The following is a 20,616-nucleotide window of genomic DNA, read 5'->3' on the forward strand; positions in this document are numbered from 1 at the left end:
TTAGGGGTGCACCGATACCACTTTTTTACAGACCGAGAACGAGTTCGAGTACTTACATTTGAGTACTTGCCGATACAGAGTACCGATACGAGTACTTAATAATCCCATTCCAGTTGTTCGTTCCTTTTGTAAATGTGCTTTATTGTCACTGTCATTAGTCTGACTGGAACAAGGTGCTGCTACTGACATTTAATGTGTTGGAAAGAGCATTTCTCAATTAATCCACCAGGGGGCACCGCTCTCAATTAACCATACCGGACAAATACCACGAAGAAGAAAGTTTTTTTTTAAGTTTCTTTGAGAAGAAGAAGAAAGTCAGTTATAATAAACATGGAGACGACAGAGGTAACACTAATGTGATACTAATATTGCTTCGTTTTCGCTGGTAAGGTTTAAAAGCTTAGCTTCAGCAGGTAGAGAAAAGAGAAATGAGCCATAAGTTTCGTTTTCACTTCCGCTGGTGGCGGCTCGCACCGCTCCATACCCCCGGCGGTTCCAGTTGGTATCCTCTGTCTGGGTATGCATCTGTGAGCACCTGGAAAACGAATGGAATGTACGCAGAGAACAGACAGAATGCTCCGTGGTGGTAAGTGGTATCGGTGCAGCATTTGTATAGGATATCGTTTACGAGTACGAATACGAGTACATACACTGAGTATCGGAGCCGATGCCCGATACTCGTATCGGAATCGGTGCATCCCTACTTGTTATGGCTACAGACTAGCAAGCTATAGTCTTCAACCAGCTCCGGTTATAGGCTATCAAACTAGTGTTGCATGTATTAGGTCCAGTCATTGATAGGTAACATTAGTCTGGTGACCTGATAAACAGAGATGGATGAAAATGCCATAATTATGACGATACTGTCAAACTAGCTCATGGGCTAAAGTAATCAAGACACGTAGACTATCTTAAGCTAGGTTTACATTATGTTTGTGGTGGCTATGGCTGCCCCGTTTGCCTGAAACGTAGTGTACCATGGGATTTTGGCCTTTTTTTTTCCATATTCAAGTTTTGTTACAAACGGCACACTATGTACAAACATAATGTAAACTTAGCTTTAAAAATCTGGCCCGGCATCCAAAGCCTCAGCTAGGCTGCGCTGTGTTTTCCTCTGTTACACTACACAGTGTGCGGGCATGCCTCAATACTAATGTGCTCAAGACCCAACGAATCGACTGCCGAATTTGTTGCCAACTCTTTTAAGAATCAATTTGGATCAATTTAATTGATTCGTTGTTGCAGCGTTATCATCCAGTGTGAATATGTTTTTATGTTTTGTTTGTCCCTTTTCTAAGGTGAAAATGTGGCGTCGTCACAGTGGAGGGAGACAAACTGATGCACTTCTTACCACTGTCGAGGTGGTTGGACTTGATGATCCTCTCTGAGTACTCTGATATGCTGGAACATTCAATCTGCCAAAGGAGAGAAAGAAACGAAAAATAAACAACTTACAATAAAAAGTCAACATATGTTCTCAGTCTGCACTGTAATGCAGACTCAACATTTCTAAAGTAATTTGCCTAGTCTTGGGTGGAATAATTATGTCCCCCCTGCTGGTGAACCTGTTTGATAATGCAGTAGTAAACCATGCCGACTGTGCAGAAAGGAAATATCCACTCCTGGTGATAGGGTGGCTTTTGCTTTGTTCTCTGAAGCAGAAGGATAAGCATTTTAAGCATTGTTTAACATGACGACTACAATTTCAACTTGTTTTTATGAATAGATTCAAAGTGCCCCTTAAAGGATAAAAGCACACATTTAGGAAGGCTTGAAAGAAAAGGCTCTTGGGTCATTTAGACTTGACTTTGTGGCTAAAAGAAATGATCGTCTGACATTGTGCAGTGATTTGGATTCAGCATCTCAAGAAGTGCCCTAGAAGTAAGCTCAAAATAGAAAGAAAAAGAATATAAATAGAATTTACAGAGTGAGTGCTGAAACGCTGCCAGGGCACTTTAAATAATTAAAGTGAAGATTATTTAACACCCAAATGCAACCAGCCATGTAGCACCAGTGGGACTTTCAATGTCTACTTTCATTAGTTTTTTTGACGTGTCACACTTCTTTAAATTATCGTACCCCTCTGGTTCTGTCTTTGTCCTTGCATGTGTCTTCTTTGAGCAGCGTCTCATTTTCTTCACCACCCTCTGTTTATTCTCAGGTCACATTGTTTTTGGCAATTTTACTCCTGGCCTGCCCACTAATCTCCAAATCTCCACTCACGGCTGATATATCGAGGTGTCAACAATAACAGAGTTACAGCAAAATAAAGGTCCTTCATTCATCAGAATAAACTCTTCCCACTTCTGGTAGGTAATGTCTCAAACTAAATAAGGACATAATTCAGCTGGAGTCATTTGTCAATATGGAGCTCTTAGGACGTCAGGGATCTGTTAAGTATGGATTTTCACATCAGTGTGTACACAGCGATTCATCTGAGCAGGGACGGGTGTGTGTGTCTTGCTGGATTCATCTGTTTTAATAAAGTGGAAGATTCTTGAATGAACTCTGGGCGATCTGGATTGTAAAAAGACAAAGCCAGGATAAGAGGGAAATGTGTTGAAACTTAGACTAGTGTTGCTATGTATCTACAGTCGCAGAAAAAAATATTAGACCACCCTTGTTTTCTTCAATTTCTTGTTCATTTTAATGCCTGGTACAACTAAAGGTACCTTTGTTTGGACAAATATAACGTTAACAACAAAAATAGCTCCTCAGAGTTTAATTTCAGAGCTGATATCTAGCCATTTTCCTTGTTTTTTTTGATAATAACCAAAATCACTTCAGTTCTTACATCAATAGCTATGGCATTGTACTGACAAAAACAGTGCTTTTAGGCATTCCATGTTTTCTTTTCTGTCTGTTTTAGTCACATGATACACACAGGAGATAATACTTGATTGCATAACCATTGTTTTTGATGACTTTGGATGGTCTAATAATTTTTTCCATGACTGTATGTACACTGATCAACCATAGCACTTTAACCATTGACGGGTGAAGAGGTAATGATTTTGATGATCTCATTACAACAGGACCTGCTAGTGGGTGGGATATATAAAGTCAATATATGGACCTTGAAGTTGATGTATTGGAAACAGCAAAAATGGCAAAAGTAGAATCTGAGAAATTATGATCAAATCACTGAGTTAAGGCATCTCTAGATCCTGTTCATTCCTAGTGTAAAGTTGTTGATACCTACTAAAATGATTCAAGGAACAACCAGATCTCAACCAATCAAGCATCTATAGGAGCAGAACGTTATTACCACCTGTCTAGGTTCCCCTTTTTCCTTAATAACAGCTCTGACCCTAGACCTAGACTCCACCAGACCTCTGAAGGTGTGCTGTGGTATCTGGACCAAGACGTTAGCAGCAGATCCCTGAAGTCCTTGAAGTAGAAAGGTGGACCTCCATGGATTGGACATATTTACCCAACACTTCCCACAGATGATCAGTTGGCCTTTGTTTGGGATGTTGTTCTTTAGTCTGTTTGTGATTGATACTAGTGTAGTAGTCAAGACCAGCTAGACCGAGACCAAGGCACTGCCGTGACCGAAGGGTATCGAGACCAAGACAAGACCGAGACCAAATGAGTTGAGTCCATGACAAGACCGAAACCACAAAAATTGATCTTGAGACCTACATCACTATTGGACTGCGGAAGGCTGGCATTGTCCGTTGAGAAAATTTATACAACATGTTTTTATAATAGATGCATCTGACTGGTTGCATTTGAAGAGGGGCATAATAAATAATGATACTATTCTGTGATGATGCGGTTTTTCTGCAAATCCCATCAAGACCTTTACATTGGAGTCCAAGACAAGACCGAGACCAAAGAGAGTCGAGACCAAGACAAGACTGAGACTAAAGAGAGTCGAGACCAAGACAAGACCGAGACCAAAGAGAGTCGAGACCCAAGACAAGACCAAGACCAAAGAGTCGAGACCAAGACAAGACCGAGACTGAATGAGTTGAGTCCATGACAAGACCGAGACCACAAAAAAATTGGTTTTGAGACCAAGACTGGTCTCAAGAACTCCATCACTAATTGATACTAATCACTCCAGACCACAAACACCCAAAAAGACCTGCAGCTGTGTGCAGATGCCCAGACCCAGTCATCACCGTTACATAATGGATCTGGTCAGAGTCACTCAGGTCCTTATGTTGCTCATTTTGCTGTTTCCAACATCAGCTTCCAGGACTAAATGTTCATGTGCTGCCTAATATATTCAACCCAGTGGAAGATCGTATTATAATGAAATAATCCATATTATAACCACTTATCCTGTTAGAGGTGATAATGTTTTGGGTGATTGGTGTGAATGTAATAATATGGGATAAAGGTGGTTACTTCAGGGGCAGGAATGTATTGTACAACAGTGTCATCATGGTTACCTATGAAATATAATACTGATCACTAGCTACCCTGTTTAAACTGAAACATGCAACACAACTATTTTAGTCTCTTATTTAATCATTTTAGTTGCTTAATGTAACTTTTGATTTCTTTTGAATACTTTTCTCACAGATGCTTGATCAATGTCAGTGTTAAATCAAAATTGGATTAATTCTATGAACAAGTAGTTAGGATTGATGTAAATGCCCGAAGCAGAGAGATCTATCTATCAAATTAAGGCACAAAAGGCAAAAAATGCATCTAAAAAAAAGAAACCTTTATCATTAGTTCTTTATCATAATTACTTTATGTCGTGTGGTCGAATGCTCAGATTGATCAGAGTAAATTCCAGTGATTCCTCATATTTGGCTCAAATAAACAGAGCTTTTCTGGGCATAGATGCAGCTTCTTGGAGGCCATCCTACTCGTGGTAGTGTTGCACTCAAATGTGTCCCAAATTTGTCCCTTACTGGCGTATTTCTGGCCAACACTGACCCACATTATCGAAAAGTATGTCAAAAATAGACATTACTGCAAAGGAATAGAATCAGTGTTACACATACAGTAATATATTCAGATTTAAACTCTTTGTATTCACCGACATTTTGATTAAGTGTAATTTCTTGACATCTTTCTTAACACTTGCCTTTATTTCCAGAGCTGAGAGTAATGCATTACAGTAACAGAGAACTTTTTGCTGTAATGCAGTAATGCAAGGCATTACTAGTTAATTTTCAGTAATATTTACTCGGTACATGTTCAGTAGTGCTTGCGTTACAACATACTTTTCGTCCATAATTTAATTGCTCAAATGGAGAAACAAACAAACAAAACGGCAAGACCATGAGACCTTAAGGAATCAAAAATGCGTCAGGAAAGTTCTATTTTCTGTTCGTGTTTAGGCAATAGGTGAAGACAACCGAAGACAGTCCATTGTCCACATGGACGTATGCTCATTACTAACCCTAACCCTGCTTTACAGAAGCTAGTTAGCATTAGCATGATCCCTGTGATCAGCAATGACAAGGTAAGCTAACGTTTCTATGAGTAGTTAGAGTTCTCTATGAATTTTGGATTTATCTACTGCCATCCTTGCGCCACACCCCCTGTTTGAACATGTACAATGTTGGAAAAAAATGCAAGTGTTCCTGCTGGGATTCAAGGCCGATGCTGATTTTTAAAAAATTTGTTCAGCCGATGGCCAATATCTACCGCCGCTTTTTGAGGCCGCTTTTTGAGGCCGCTTTTTTTTTTTTTTTTTTTTTTAAAGCACATTCACCATAAAATACAATTGAAACACTCAGATAATTAAGATTTGTATGCAGCAATATAAATGAAAATATTAATACATGTACACATAGTACTCTTTTAACATTTATTGAACTTCAGGTGCTGCCCACACAGGTGCCTGATCAAATATCTTACAACATTTTTACTACTGATCAAATATCGGCTTTCAAAAAAAAAATAAGGCCAATTATTGGAAAAAAAAAAAAATCAATATATTAGCCTGATATATCAGTGTACCTCTAGATTTGAACATTGTAGACCATGTTTCTGGGTGCTGCTAGGTCTACTGCAGCACCCAGAAACAGCATACTGCGCATGCGCCATTTATGATGGGATACATGATACAGGAGTCATGTTATGGAATACAATTCTGGGACAGTAATATTGTAAGGTAAGGTTATCATCAACAAGGTTAGAGAAGTGTCCTTCAGAATTATTCTCAAATATTATCTTGCTAACATGTTGAAATTCGAAAAAGGCATAAACACAAACTGTTCTTTTTGTGTAGACCATCCAGAGACTGTCCTGCACTTCTTCTGGATTGCTCATACACCAAGAAACTGTGGAAGGACTTCAGCAGATTTATTTTTGTGTTTTCAGAGACTTTGTCATGTCTTGGAAGAAAATCACATTTTTAAAATTAATTTATTTCTCTTACTTGCTAAATTCTTGTAAGTTCTGTAACACAAAACCAAAATTTATTTACTTTTTGAATGATGTTGAACATTATTTAAAGCTTTTAGATAAATCTGGAAACTATAACTGTACTTAGACATTGTATTATAATTGTACAACCCTTCCCCCTTGCAAATTTATTGTCATTTTCCCTTATTGTATACACTGACTGTATACTATACCTCGCTGAATAAAAATTTGCTTAAAAAAAGAAAAAAAAACTAGAAAATGTAAGGTAAGGAATGACTTTTAAATAACAGTAACAAGAAGTAACTCGCACAACACTATTTATTTCATAATACAGTTATATAACGCTGTCAGATTTAACTAGTTTCTCCCTAACAAATAAACAAGGAGGTCTGTTTTCTGTTTGTTGCATTAGAGCAGCAGTAAAACCGGACAATGTTTTGGCCGCTTCCACTGAACATGCATACAGAATGGAGGGCTCTAATATGATCCCCTCCTCCCCCGGAGCATCCCTATTCTCTGGTGCCTATTAGTGAAAATCTGGTCAGGATGCTGCTGGTGGCGCCCACAGCCTTCTGTCTGTATGTCTGTCATCTACTCACACACAACATGGAGGCATCTGCCAATTAAAAACAGGCTGCATCAACCACATAAACAAACACACAATCCCCTAATTGGTGCACCAGGTGTGTTCAAACACTTGCAGGCATACCGCTATATGTCCGTGCGCGCGTTTCTACGAGGTTAGCGCGAGGTAAAGGGGCTGACAATGCCAGTCCTCTAATTGGCGATGATTCCTCGTCTCTTTCTGAATCTGTGTCGGAACAGACAGCCATTAGCCATGTGTCCATCAGACCCGTGCATCAGTGTGAGCCCTGAAGCCTTGAGGCGTGTTTAGAGTCAACACCCCCTCACACGGTGACTCTGCACCGCTCACTAGTGTCAAGAAGTGTGACCGTCACCACAGTCAACCCTGTGGGCTCCTGCTGATCCTATTCTCAGGAGACACGGCATACAAGTTTTCAAACTTTGCCCAGGTGTCATGACACTGTTAGCCTGTGAGTTTTAAGCTGGAAATAAAATAAACAAGACAAGAAAAACTTGTATTTGTACCAGCCAACATGTTTTACTTCCATCCTGTTCAGTTTAACTTTGTCAAAACATGCAGAATTTGCCTTAAAACTGTGTTACTGCTGCAGGGCAGAAAGTAAATTCCATATTAAAATATTTAACCCGGGGATCTCAAACTCATTTTCTTTCAGGGGCCACATTCAGCCCGATTTGATCACAAGTGGGCCCAACCAGTAAAATAATAGCTTAATAACCTATAAATAATGACAACTCCAAATTTTTGTCTTTGTTTTAGTGCAAAAAAAACCCCATTAAATTATGAAAATACTTACTTTTATAAACTATCCAAATAAAAAAGATGTGAATAACCTGAAAAAAACTAAAATTTTTAAAGAAAAATAAGTACAATTTTAACAATATTATGCCTCAACTTATCATTTCTGCATGTGCGTTGTGGATCGGATCAACAAAAACGCTAAACACTGAGTAACAGGCAGAAAATTTGTAAAATTGTGCTTAATTTTCTTTAGACATTTCAGGTTCATATTTGTTCAGGTTATTCACATTTTATTCTTAAAGGATTGTTTGTAAATGTAAGTATTGTCATAATTTAATGTTATTTTTTGCACTAACACAAAAAAAAAAATTGAAGTTGTCATGATTTATAGGCATAATGTAATATTTTTTTTTTTTTTTTTTCACATCCAACTGAGAAAAAAAAATATGGAGTCATTATTTTTTGTAGGTTATTATGCTGTTATTTTACTATAGATCATATTGGTCTGTATGTGGAACCTGAACTAAAATGAGTTCCACAGCCTTGACTGTGGAATTTTGGCACTTTGCAAATTCATCCCAGGGGCCGGACTGGAACCTTTGATGGGCCGCATTTGGCCCCCGGGCCACATGTTTGAGACCCCTGGTTTTACCCATAAAGGGGAAGGAGCACTCAGCTGTCTGTGATGTGTTGGGATATGCAATCTGAAATTCTTGTCTTGTTCTTTACCTGGGATATTTGGAAGAAACGGTGCATAAAGAAGACAAATATCTTGTCAAGATCCTCCTGGTGGTTGGGAAGAAGGCCATAACAAAGAACTGGCTTCAGAATGATGTTCTGTCTAATAAACAATGGCTTTCAATCAGAGATGATATACTTGTCATGGAACATCCTACATATAAACTGAAGTTACAAGAAAATGTCTTTGAAAAACTGGGGGAAATGGCTGCCATTCAGAGACAAATGCATCTATTAAGGGACCGTAAATATTCTGAAACCAGCACAGGCTCTTCTTTTCATTTGTTTGTTTTTCTGTTTTGTTTCTTTTCCTGCTCCTCAACATGAGAAGATTGTATTGTACTGATAAAAATGAGAAATAAATAAATATTGTAAAAAAATAAATAAATAAAAAATTAACCCATAAAGACCCAAATATACACTGGTGACCAAAATCATTTACTGATATATAAAAAAACAAAACAAAAACAACCTGTTGATCCACTAATCCTATCATGTAAATAAATGATGTAAAATGCAGTTTGTCACCTTGTCATGGTCATCAGATATGACCCATGGAGGCTACGTCCACATGACAACACTCGTGATATTTTTCTTTGGCAGATTCTAAAAATTTCACATCCATACACGTATCGTTTCAAGAAATCTCTACATCCAGGTGGAAAACTGGGTTAAAACGGTGTAATATGTATGCCAGACCTATATGTGGCGCTGTACACAAACACAGACAGAGCCACAGGATACACTAACATCACAGAAGAATACAGCGAGCATGTGCATGATGTCATGTCTGGGGTTTTCTTCTGGTCACATGGTACTATGGCATCATTTCCAAAAAATGGTGTTTGGCCTATCCATATGGCAACGCGAGGGCAGCAGTGTGAGAAATTATTATTTTTTGTGCCTGTTCTCCAAAATTCAGTTTCGGGGCACCAACAACGCCATTGTCATGTGGACAAAAGGCCAAAAGGATAATAAACTTTTGCAGATTGACATAATTTCGTTGCTGTGTGTACGGGGTATTAGACGTTCAGCTGCTTTGGAGTGACCGTGGAAACACCGTCATCTTCTACAGCATTGATTCACCAGTAAAACCCATGGAGTTTGATGTTTCTTGTTTTTATGTTCAGTTAATGATATATTTTTACCAGAAAAGTGGCTTTTTCCTCCATTTTCTCTGTTTTTGATATAATAACCCTCAACTTTAATTTGAGCTTTTATGGACATCAATCATGATCAGTAAAATGAATATAGGAAAATACCTGATTTTCACTCAAGAATGCAAAATATTGAGCATCATATTTGAATAAATGGTGATAAATCACTTAACAAAAGTTAAAAATAGAGAAAAAATCATTTGAGGACTGCCACAAAAGTAGCACTGGGTCTTTATGGGTTAAAGTCAGCTAAGCATGTGTATATTTTGCAGACTTGTGTACTTATATGTACTTACATTATGTCAAATATATAATAGTATAATAATACAGAAGAACAGTTCCTAATTTTACTTGTAGGTTCATTTGGTTTCCTGTCAGTGGTGTCCTTTCTGTGTTACTAATAAAAAGATTCATTGTGTAAGACTTTGTTGGATCTAAATGCGGAAATGAGCTATAATATTCCCAATTATGTTTTCAACAGTTTCTAATCACATGTAATTAGTACCTGTTGTGTTCTGCAGAGACCAGACCCCACTATGTTTCTGCAGTCGCTCAGGAAAGACATCTTTTTTTCCATTTTCTGGTGGGTGGCATCCTTTGTTCAGGTTTATTACTGCACCTAATGTGTTGCATTGTGGAGTTATCTATTCCCTGAACCAAAAAGTCCAGGATGCAATACCAAACACTAGTCGCTTTTCCATTGGACTTATCTGCAAAACTTTACAGATATTTACTAAATGTCAAAAAAACAGAAGTGCGTAATGCCGGTTTTTCCATTAAATCACAAATGTGACGATTTGTTTATTTATTATTGCGAGATGACACGAGAAGTCATTCCATAAACATGGCAACAAATAGGGGTGTGTATTGGCAAGAATCTGGCGATACGATACAAATCACAATACTAGGATCATGATATGATATATCACCATATATCATAATACTTTGAAAAAGGCAATTTTTTGTTTGTTTCTTTTTTAAAATTATTATTTCCTTGAAGAATTGAATTACCCCTGAAATATGCACAAATACTTTTTTAATTTTTATTTTATTTGATCACAACAGGATCTGATGCTACATCACAAAATTTTCTTGTGTTGAAACTTAAATTATGTTTTACAGACATTACAGTTTAAGATCCTGTTCAGATGTTCATATTCTCTTAGTTCAGAATTAACATCATAACAATATTTTTGTGCAATCCCAACAAAGGAACTAATATCTGCCTCTCAGACAGTAAAAAGGGCTTTTAGGATGCTTCAAATAACCATTATTTAATAAAACTGTGTTAAATACTAATAAATTAGATATAAACAATAAAGAAAACCAAAAGACAAAAATGAACCTCCTTCATATTTGCATTTGAATAAACACCTAAAAATATCAATACAGTACTTTTTAATATCAATATAGTATCGTGAAAGGAAATATTGCAATATATTGCAGAACTGATATTTTCTTTCACCCCTAGCAACAAACATAAATATCGTGTTAATTTCTAGATATATTCATTATTATTATACATTACCCCTCTATCTCGTACTAAATTTAAAAAATGATTCAGTTTCCTGGTGTGTCCACACATACCTCAACATGTTTCTTTTAAAACTCTTCTTCTTCGCTTATTGTAACATCCGTCAACATCCGTTTTTTTTCGTTCACATGAATCTAGTTGTGACAAAAGGTCTTTCCATTGCAGTTTTGTGTGATATACTAATTGCGCTATGTACGAAAAACCACCTCTTGCCAGCGCAAAAACTTTTAAAAACAAGGGTGTTGGCAAAATTGTTGTTTTTCCATTAGGCAAATTTTATTATTATTTTTGTAAACTCTTTTTATTGAAATTAGAACAGTGACAATATAGAAAAGTCATACAGTATCCAATAATGTAAGATGTGATGTAAGAACATATATATAAAAAAAAAAAAGGGGGGGGGGGTGTCTGCCTACTTACGTCATATTAAAGTAATCTATAAAGGACTGCCAAATTGAATAAAATAACTTTACATTATCTTTTAGTGAAAATTTGATTTTCTCCAAATGTAAGTGTTGCATTAGGCAGATTTTTATGCACAAGTTACATTTAAGGGTCAATGAAAAAGCAACTTCTACAACTTCTGTCTCTCTTGTTATGTAGGACAGGCATTAATATAAGCATTTTGCTTCTGCCTGTGCCTTTTCAGTCATTAACCTGTTGGTAATGTTTGAAGTGTTGTTGTTGACACTGGTTGTATTATTATGTGATGACTGAATAAAGAATTTCATCATCATCATCATAAATGGGGGACTTTCAAACTACCCACTTTTTTCCATTTTTGGTGGCCTCTAGAGCAGAGAATGAAATGAGGAAAATTGTATTGATTCTGAAATGTGAGAACTCACTGGTAAACACCGCTGTCTTATACAATGAACCTTCACAGATTAACATTAATTTCATTGCACTATAAATATACATCTATAAATATACATCACTAAGTAGCAGAGACAACTGTAACACCGTACCTCATTTGTAAGCATGTCTTCTGCCTGAGTCATGATTATTGTTTGGAATGAGAGACGTTCAGCAGCAGAAATTACAGACTGAGCATTTACTTATATTTTACACAGATGAATCCTTTCATTGTCAACTTGATTTTAACTGATTCTCATTTACTTTAGATCTTTATATGATTGCATTACCTAATAGTTCGTCAGTCTTTTTTTATGATGATTTATTGAGGACTAGAATGAATCTGCTGTGCGTAACCTGCTAAATAAGTATGTCTCTGTATTTTTTTTTTTTTTTTAATATGTCATGTTTTCTATTTGCACACAATTATTATTTTATTCAGGTCAGTGGGGTTTAAAGGACTGATATTTAGCTTTTTTAAGTGGAATTATGCATTTTCAAACATTTCCCTGTGGTCTACATAAACTGTAAATGCTCTGCTTGGGTCTGAATTCTTCATTAATTCAACTCCACAGGTCCATCTTCAACACTGTTTCTTAGTAATGAGACCAGAAAGGTGGTTTTGAGCGCTGGCCCTTTAAATGCAAATGAGCCACCTCAGGCCCCGCCCCCTCCAGGTTGTTGATCGTGCTGCTCTGTCCCGTTCAGTCAACATCTGAACATTTTAGGTAATCGGCTCGAAGTTTGGACATATTTTCCATTTTTGTGCGAATATTCGTGATGTAACTAGTTATAAAACGTAACAAATTAAGCAGTAATTGAAACAGGTTGTAGAAATCCACTCGATTTTTCAGACTGATTTCATGAAATCACGTTGTAAATGACGCCAGTTTATTGCATTTAGCATGCTATATATACGCATTTTCATCCTTTCACACGTTATTTAATGCCATTTGATGGCGTGTCAGTGCGATAGCCGCTAATCACGCTAATCGCTAACTCTAACCCCTAAGCCTAGCCGCTAATCATGCTAACACTAAAGCTAACCCTAAAGCTAACCCTAACTGCTAATCACACTAGCCGCTAATTGCGCTAATGGCGTGTTATTTTTTTGCGGTGTAAATATACACGTTGAAAGCTTATAATGTGCACAGATATCATGCCAATTAAAAGTGGCGTGTCTAATCTTATATTTCATAATAATCAAATGCTATAATGATTTTGAATGTTATTTATTGTATATATTAAAAAAAACAAGCACAAATATGTATATTAAATATAGTAATGAAACATATGTCACCAAGGACTGATAATTTTATCAGTATCTTAATAAAATCTTTGATTATTAGTATGTTGCATCACACTAAACAAACACATCACTCCATTCCTTTTTTGGATTCTCACTCCATTACCATGAATTAATGCCTTTTAAACCTTAAATAAAAATTATATTTTCATTCATTTTCTTTCATTCATTTATTTGTTTTGAGCAGAAGAAAAAAAATAACTTTTTTATGAGTACAAGGAACTAATATCAGAGCACATACATTAATAAATAAAGGTGATCTAGTCAAAATAACAATTGCCAAGTACACTAGTAATAACCAAATAAATTCAATATTGTTCTGCTCAAAAAAGAGTGGGAAGAAGAAAACTTAAATCCCACCCCCATCTCACGTTTATACAACTTCACACATTACTTTTGCTTCCTTAATGATATGGTAACATCTGTTTAGAGTCCTAATAATGTAAATAACAGATAGAACACTGTTAGATATCAGTTTCTTTTTTGGATATATTGTACTCTCATATATTCAGAAAAGTGTGGTATGCTAAATATTTGCAGTTTCCTTGAGCAACAGCACTTTTTGGTATTTTTTCCAAACCTTGAATAACTGCCGTATATTTTTCCTCACTCCGTTACTTTGTCAGTGATGATAAATTCATGTTTTTATTAAATATTTGGTCATTATTCCTTAATGGCATGTTAAAGTACTTGCTTAGACCAACAGTTTGAGTTATTACGGTTGCTGCTAAATTAATTTTTAAAAACAGATATAGAATGTATTAGTATTGCTGCACAGTGCTTTCTCACTCCGTTGCTCGTTTGGCCAGGCCCACGGACAGATTTATTTTTCCAAACTGCAGCATGCTGTTAATGTCTGAAAATTACATTGAAAGGCTATTTTTTTTTTTTTTAGGTCAGGGTATGAGTGTACAATATCTAATGGTGGTTTTATTTGGTCAGGGTTACATAGGTTCACACATTTGGAATCAGCAGAGTCTTTATGTGAACTCCATGGGTCCAAGGTTGAGGTGATTATTTTTCTCTTTTTATATCATATAACAAGATACATATGATAGAGAAATGGCTCTGAGCCCAGTCTTTCTATCACAAATCATTGAATATGAGAAATGTGTGAGACTTGTGTGTGCAGAGTTCAAACTAAAAACTAAATCCTTGGAATCCTAGCACCTTTTAAGTGTAAAGCACTGCCAGATGGACAGGGGAAGTGTGTAATAGAGTACAAAATCAAATTATATTTTCATTCTGAAGTACAGAAAAGACAGGATGGTAGAGGTAGAAAAATAAAATTGTAAGCTTTCATCAAGGGAAGACAAACAAAATACACAAATAGAGGCAAAGTTGCACAAACACATAATGTCAACCAGGAGCTCTTGAGCAATTCTCTAAGCAATTCCAAGTTAATCATTCTTTCCCTGAAGCAAATACATGCTGTCTGCAGCCTCCGTACAAAAATAAATTCCACGTGGTTATTCTAAGCTAGTGGTGTGTGTCCAGCATGTAGTGTATTGTCAGACATGCCCTGGCCAGCAATTACTTCTGCTCCAGTACACGATAACAGAAAGAGCTCTCAAATCACTACGGCTCAGCTTGTCAACCTGCTCAAGAGGCCATGCACTTTTATCACCTGCCTGTCAGACAAGATAGGACTCCCAGATTACAAGGAGACTGACGAAAACGGTTAAAATGTACATACGCAGAAAACACGCATGGACTGTTTTATACACACACACGTTCTATGGAATGGCTGGGCTCCATAGTGATTAGACCCTGATGGAGCAGTATGATATAGTCGAGGAAAATTTTTTTTAGACCACCCCTTGTTTTCTTCAGTTTCTTGTTCATTTTAATGCCTGCTACAACTAAAGGTACATTTGTTTGGGCAAATATAATGATAACAACAAAAATAGCTCCTAAGAGTTTAATTCAACCCTATAATGCTGAACGTATCATATTTGATACCTGAGTTTCAAAGCCCTTTACATGATCAGTGTGATATTTTTTGTCTTGAAAACCTGATGTATACAATTAGATACATGCAATACACAGATAATCCACCGGGGGGAGGAATTCGTTCACCAGAGGCCTTTCCAGTGACACTACAAGATTAAATTAATGAGGAAGGAGGCAGAACTTTGACAAGTTTGAAAAGGAATTACCAATTTGTTAGACATGTTTGGGTTATATTATGTTTTTGTTTGTTCAAAAATAATAATATTTGAGCATTGAGACCCGATGTATCAAATATGATACAAAATTGAAAGTCATACCTGGAAATTGATATTTGAAAAAAAAAAAAAAAAAAAAATGGGGGTTGTTCAGAAGGACCAATAAAGGCTCCAGTTTCAAAGAATTGGAATATTCTGTCAGTGATTTAATGCAGTGTTTCTCAACCTTTTTTGGCTCATGACCCCATTTTAACATCACAAATTTCTGGCGACCCCAGACATTTAAAACAGACTTTTTTTTTTTTGTTAAAATTAATTTGTTTTTGGTCATGTAATAATTTGCTATACTATGTTGCAAATAAATGTTAATTTTAGATGACATTTAGTCTATATAATGTATATTATTCTGGACGGAGGCAGAAAAGCCAGGTGTAGATTACTGCACAAAGTGAGAATTTTATTTTCCTTGGTCAGGATATGTACAGTCAGTCCAGCTTGGATTTACAAGGCTGATAATTAATACTGAAAAAACAAGAACTCAAACTATGAATTATGAAAGAACTGCAGCATCTGAAACTGACCACAATGAACATTTGAAAGATAAACAGTACCACAGTGTTTTAGTTTCAGTTTCAGTTTGTCATGTCTCTTATGTACTGGGATTGTCTCTCTCAGCTCACTCTACAATATAAATATAGTATTTTTTTAATCAATTACTAGAAATTTCAGGCAACTCCATTTGAATTCCAGGTCTCGACCCCAAGGTTGAAAAACACTGGATTAGACCCTGATGGAGCTGCATGATACAGTCGAGGAAAATTTTTTTGGACCACCCTTGTTTTCTTCAGTTTCTTGTTCATTTTAATGCCTGCTACAACTAAAAGTAAATTTCTTTGGAGAACTATAATAACAACAAAAATAGCTCCTAAGAGCTTAATTTAACCCTATAATGCTGAACGTATCATATTTGATACCTGAGTTTTGAAGCCCTTAACATGATCAGTGTGATATTTTTTGTCTTGAAAACCTGATGTATACAATTAGATACATGCAATACACAGATAATCCACCAGGGGGGAGGGATTCGTTCACCAGAGGCCTTTCCAGTGACACTACAAGATTGTCAGGAGGCAGAATTTTGCCAATTTTGAAAAGGAATTACCAATTTGTTAGACATGTTTGTGTTACATTATGTTTTTGGCTCAGATGGTAGAGTGGGTCGTCCAATAACTGAAGGGTTGGCGGTTCGAATCCTGCTCCATCCTAGTCAGTCCATTGTGTCCTTGGGCAAGACACTTCACCCTCCTTGCCTCCAGTGAATGTGTATGAATGTTCAGTGGTGTTTGGAGGGGCCGTAGGCACGAATTGGCAACCATGCTTCTGTCAGTCTACCCAGGGCAGCTGTGGCTATATGTCGTTTACCACCACCATAGTGTGAATGTGCGAGCGAATGAATAATGGGTCAATAATGTAAAGCACTTTGAGGGACCAAAAAAGCGCTATATAAATCTAATCCATTATATTTACTAGCGGCATTTTATCCATGGTGCCATTGTACGACAGCGCCCTCCCGTGGTGCAACAGTGGCATTGCACCCGTACACCCTCCCATGTTGAACATCGGGACACCAGGACACATGTTGGACACGAGTCGGACACAGAATGTCCATTATTGTATGATATTTGAGCATTGAGATCTGATGTATCAAATATGGTACAAAATTGAAAATTATACATGGAAATTAGGGCTGCTCGATTATATTAAAAAAAAAATAATCACGATTATTTTAGCAATAATTGAAATCACGATTATTAAAAATGATTATTTGTTAACCTTAAAGTTGTTTATTTTTTTCTTGCAAAACAATGTAAAATATACTCTTTAAACATAAATAAAGCTTTTAACCACTAAAACAAAGTATTTTCACTTTTGTACGAAACAAAAAAATCTTTGAAATCAAATAAGTGTACTGTAAATTCAAGTATGTTTCCTTTTGTAAACAAATAGTGCACTGTAATTAAACTGCTATAGACTTGCCATAGAACTGTAGTAATAAAAAAAAAAAAAACCTCACGTAAAGTGCAAATTATAAATTCAAGTATGTTCAATGTAGTATGAAACATAGTAAATTCAGTGGCGTGCTGTGAGGTTTCAGTTCAGGCCTTCTGTATACATCAGCCATCTACAGGGTGTCCCATAAGTCTCCATACATAGGAGTCATACAGGGGTTGGACAAAATAATGGAAACACCTAACATTGTGGCATCATAGAAGGTGTTTCCATTATTTTGTCCAACCCCTGTAATACATATGGTTCTAACATGTATTTCTTTATATTTCTTCTTTATAGTTCTTCAGCAGTGGAGGACACGCATTGAAATGTGTTCCCGACAAAATGGCAGTCATATAGAGCATATTATATAAATAAAAATGGTTTATGTCAAGAAACGTTTATTTTTCCTATGTATGGAGACTTATGGGACACCCTGTAGAATACGCACGTTAGGGTTATACGGGTTAGGGTTAGGTTAATACGGGAGTTGCAGCGTAAAGAGATTTGGAGACTGAAGATTGCATTGCGGACGAAGTTGTTTTTATGCGTTTTAGTTTTTCATGAGATAAAGAATATGATAAAGGTGGAGGTGGTTAAACTTTAGATGGTTCAAAAGGTTTGTTGTGTTACCAGTCGGTGCGGACACAACTACGAAACACTTTTTGCACGTGATGTGTTTTTGCTCTTCGTCTTCTTCATCAAACCCAAAGTGATTCCATACAATTGAATTTGACTTGCCTTTTTTGTTTACCAAGCACTTCTGCTGTGATTCTCCTGCCATTTTTCCAGACCGCTAGGTACAACTTTCCTCTTGGGGTGGACCTGCCGGCTAGCAGGCAGCTGTAGTTTAGAGGGGGGCGGGACAGAGCAGCTCATGGGAGCTTGCGTGCACGTGAAGTAAAACAACTCAAAATTAATAATCGTTTTTTCTCGATTACATAATTTTTGTAATCGTTGCGTGTAATAATCGAAATCGTAATTGAATTTCGATTAATTGCACAGCCCTAATGGAAATTGATATTTGAAAAAAAAAAAAAGTTTTTTTTTGGGTTGTTCAGAGGACCAATAAAGGCTTCAGTTTCAAAGAACTGGAATTTTCTGTTAATGATTTAATGGTTCAGGCTTTACCGGACTAAGAACTGAAGCCATTTTCCACATTTTTTTGATAATAACCAAAATCACTTCAGCTCTTACATCAATATCTATGGCGTTGTACTGACAAAAACAGTGCTTTTAGGCATTCCATGTTTTCTTTTCTGTCTGTTTTAGTCACATGATACACACAGGAGTTAGTACTTGATTGCATAACCATTGTTTCTGATGACTTTTAATGGTCTAATAATTTTTTCTGTGGCTGTGATGTTCCACTAACAGGACATCTGACTTACCCCATACACATGCTTCGCCCCTGCTTTTGCCGCAAACATGGACAGGATCCCAGTCCCGCTGCCAACATCCAGCACTATTTTGTCCTTGAAGACATGCTTGTTGTGGTACATGGAGTTCCTGTAGGTGAGTGTGCGCACCTCGTCCTTCAGCATCTCCTGGTTTTGCAAATGACAAATAATATCAAACAAGATGTTGACAGAGCTAACCCCTGTTGAGAATACTAATATTTTTGCTGAATCCAAAACATCCGTCTGGCCATGGGCTCTGGATTTGCTGTGATATCTGCAGAGGAGCAGTTGCAAATAACACAGCCACCACACGATCATTTCTATTATATCTCAGCCATATGGTTTGACATTCACATCCATAGTCGGTGTCTCCGAATAAGCCCCATGAGCCTTCAGGCCTAGTCTGTCTGCATCTTTTCTCTGTTTACCTCTCACTGTGTGTTCGCATGTGTGAGTGTGAGGAATACTCTGAAATGACTTACTTGACCTACATTCTAAAAATATTAAAATATTCATTTTACAGGTCACACTCCGAATATACAGCCTCTAATACTTTGTCAATCTCTTCTCTTTAAGATGCAGCTTAACTCTTACGATAAGAAAGGACAAGTGAAATATGTGACACAAAGAAATAATAAATGATGTTTAATAACGGCTCACTGCTGATAAAAACTGAAGAGGTTTCATAAGGTTTAATTCAGCGTATCAGATCTGTACCTGTCCCCTGCTGTTTTTCATCAAACTCACTACAAATGCAACTTAAATAAGATGTCTGCGCTGAAGTGAGTGTTTGGGGCTGAATTTTTCTCTCAGTATGGGTTCAGATCTACAGCCCTTTGATGAGACTGGCTGACTCTAACCTTTAACCACACGCCTAACCATGTATGACATAAAGCATGTTCCTGGGGCAGCAGAGATCAGGATGATGTGCAACCTGAGAGGCTGAGTTCACTAAAACAAATCACATAAACAGCATTACAGCGTCTTACCCGCACGCAATAGGAGAATCTGAAAAAACAAGGTAAAGCAGCTATCAGGGTTCCTACACATTTGAAATTTCAAAATTCCATACTTTTTCCAGACTCTAATTTCTAGATGTCTTGGTAAAAAAAATCCAATCAGCCAACCAGTCTTTATATTTGTGATTTATCCCAGCCAGCATGTCCATGTGAGCCCCAGTAGGGTTACATTTGGGCTGAATATAAGGGTCCCAAGTGGGTTTGTCCACAGTTTCCATGGTGACCCCACGTGTGTTTGCCCATATCAGAGTCAGAATCTCTTGACTGTCACTAGTTGCTTTTCCTTTGGACATCTGCGCAAAACTTTACCGATATTTACTAAATGTCGAAAAAACAGAAGTGCGTAATATCGGTTTTTCCATTAAATCACAAATGCGATGATTTGTTTATTTATTATCGCCAGATGACACGAGAAGTCATTCCATAAATATGGCGACAAACGTAAATATGGTGTTGATTTACAGATATGTTCATTATAATTATATATTACCTCTCTATCTCGTACTAAATTAAAAAATGATTCAGTTTCCTAGTGTGTCCACACATACCGCGGCATGTTTCTTCTTCTTCTTCGCTTGTTGTAACTTCCGTCAACATCTGTTTTTTTAATTCACCTGACTCTAGTTGGGGAAAAAGTTCTTTCCATTGCAGTTTTGCACGATATATCATTTGCGCTACGCCCGAAAAACCACCTCTTGCCAGCGCA

At 36.9% G+C, this 20,616-nt stretch overlaps 1 protein-coding gene across 2 annotated transcripts in view; it reads right to left on the reverse strand.

Moving 5' to 3' along the window:
* The window catches only part of LOC115420322 (protein arginine N-methyltransferase 8-B), a 69,317-nt gene that overhangs the window by 26,526 nt on the left and 22,175 nt on the right, over positions 1 to 20,616 (reverse strand). For both annotated transcript variants that reach the window (XM_030135547.1, XM_030135546.1), the window contains exons 3-4: positions 18,883 to 19,038; positions 1,352 to 1,415 (exon numbers count right to left, since the gene is read on the reverse strand). In XM_030135547.1, the coding sequence (XP_029991407.1) occupies positions 1,352 to 1,415; positions 18,883 to 19,038 (220 nt within the window). The remainder of the gene's footprint in view (positions 1 to 1,351; positions 1,416 to 18,882; positions 19,039 to 20,616) is intronic.

The sequence above is a fragment of the Sphaeramia orbicularis genome, chromosome 6 (genome assembly GCF_902148855.1).
Source record: "Sphaeramia orbicularis chromosome 6, fSphaOr1.1, whole genome shotgun sequence".
NCBI classification, from domain to species: domain Eukaryota; kingdom Metazoa; phylum Chordata; class Actinopteri; order Kurtiformes; family Apogonidae; genus Sphaeramia; species Sphaeramia orbicularis.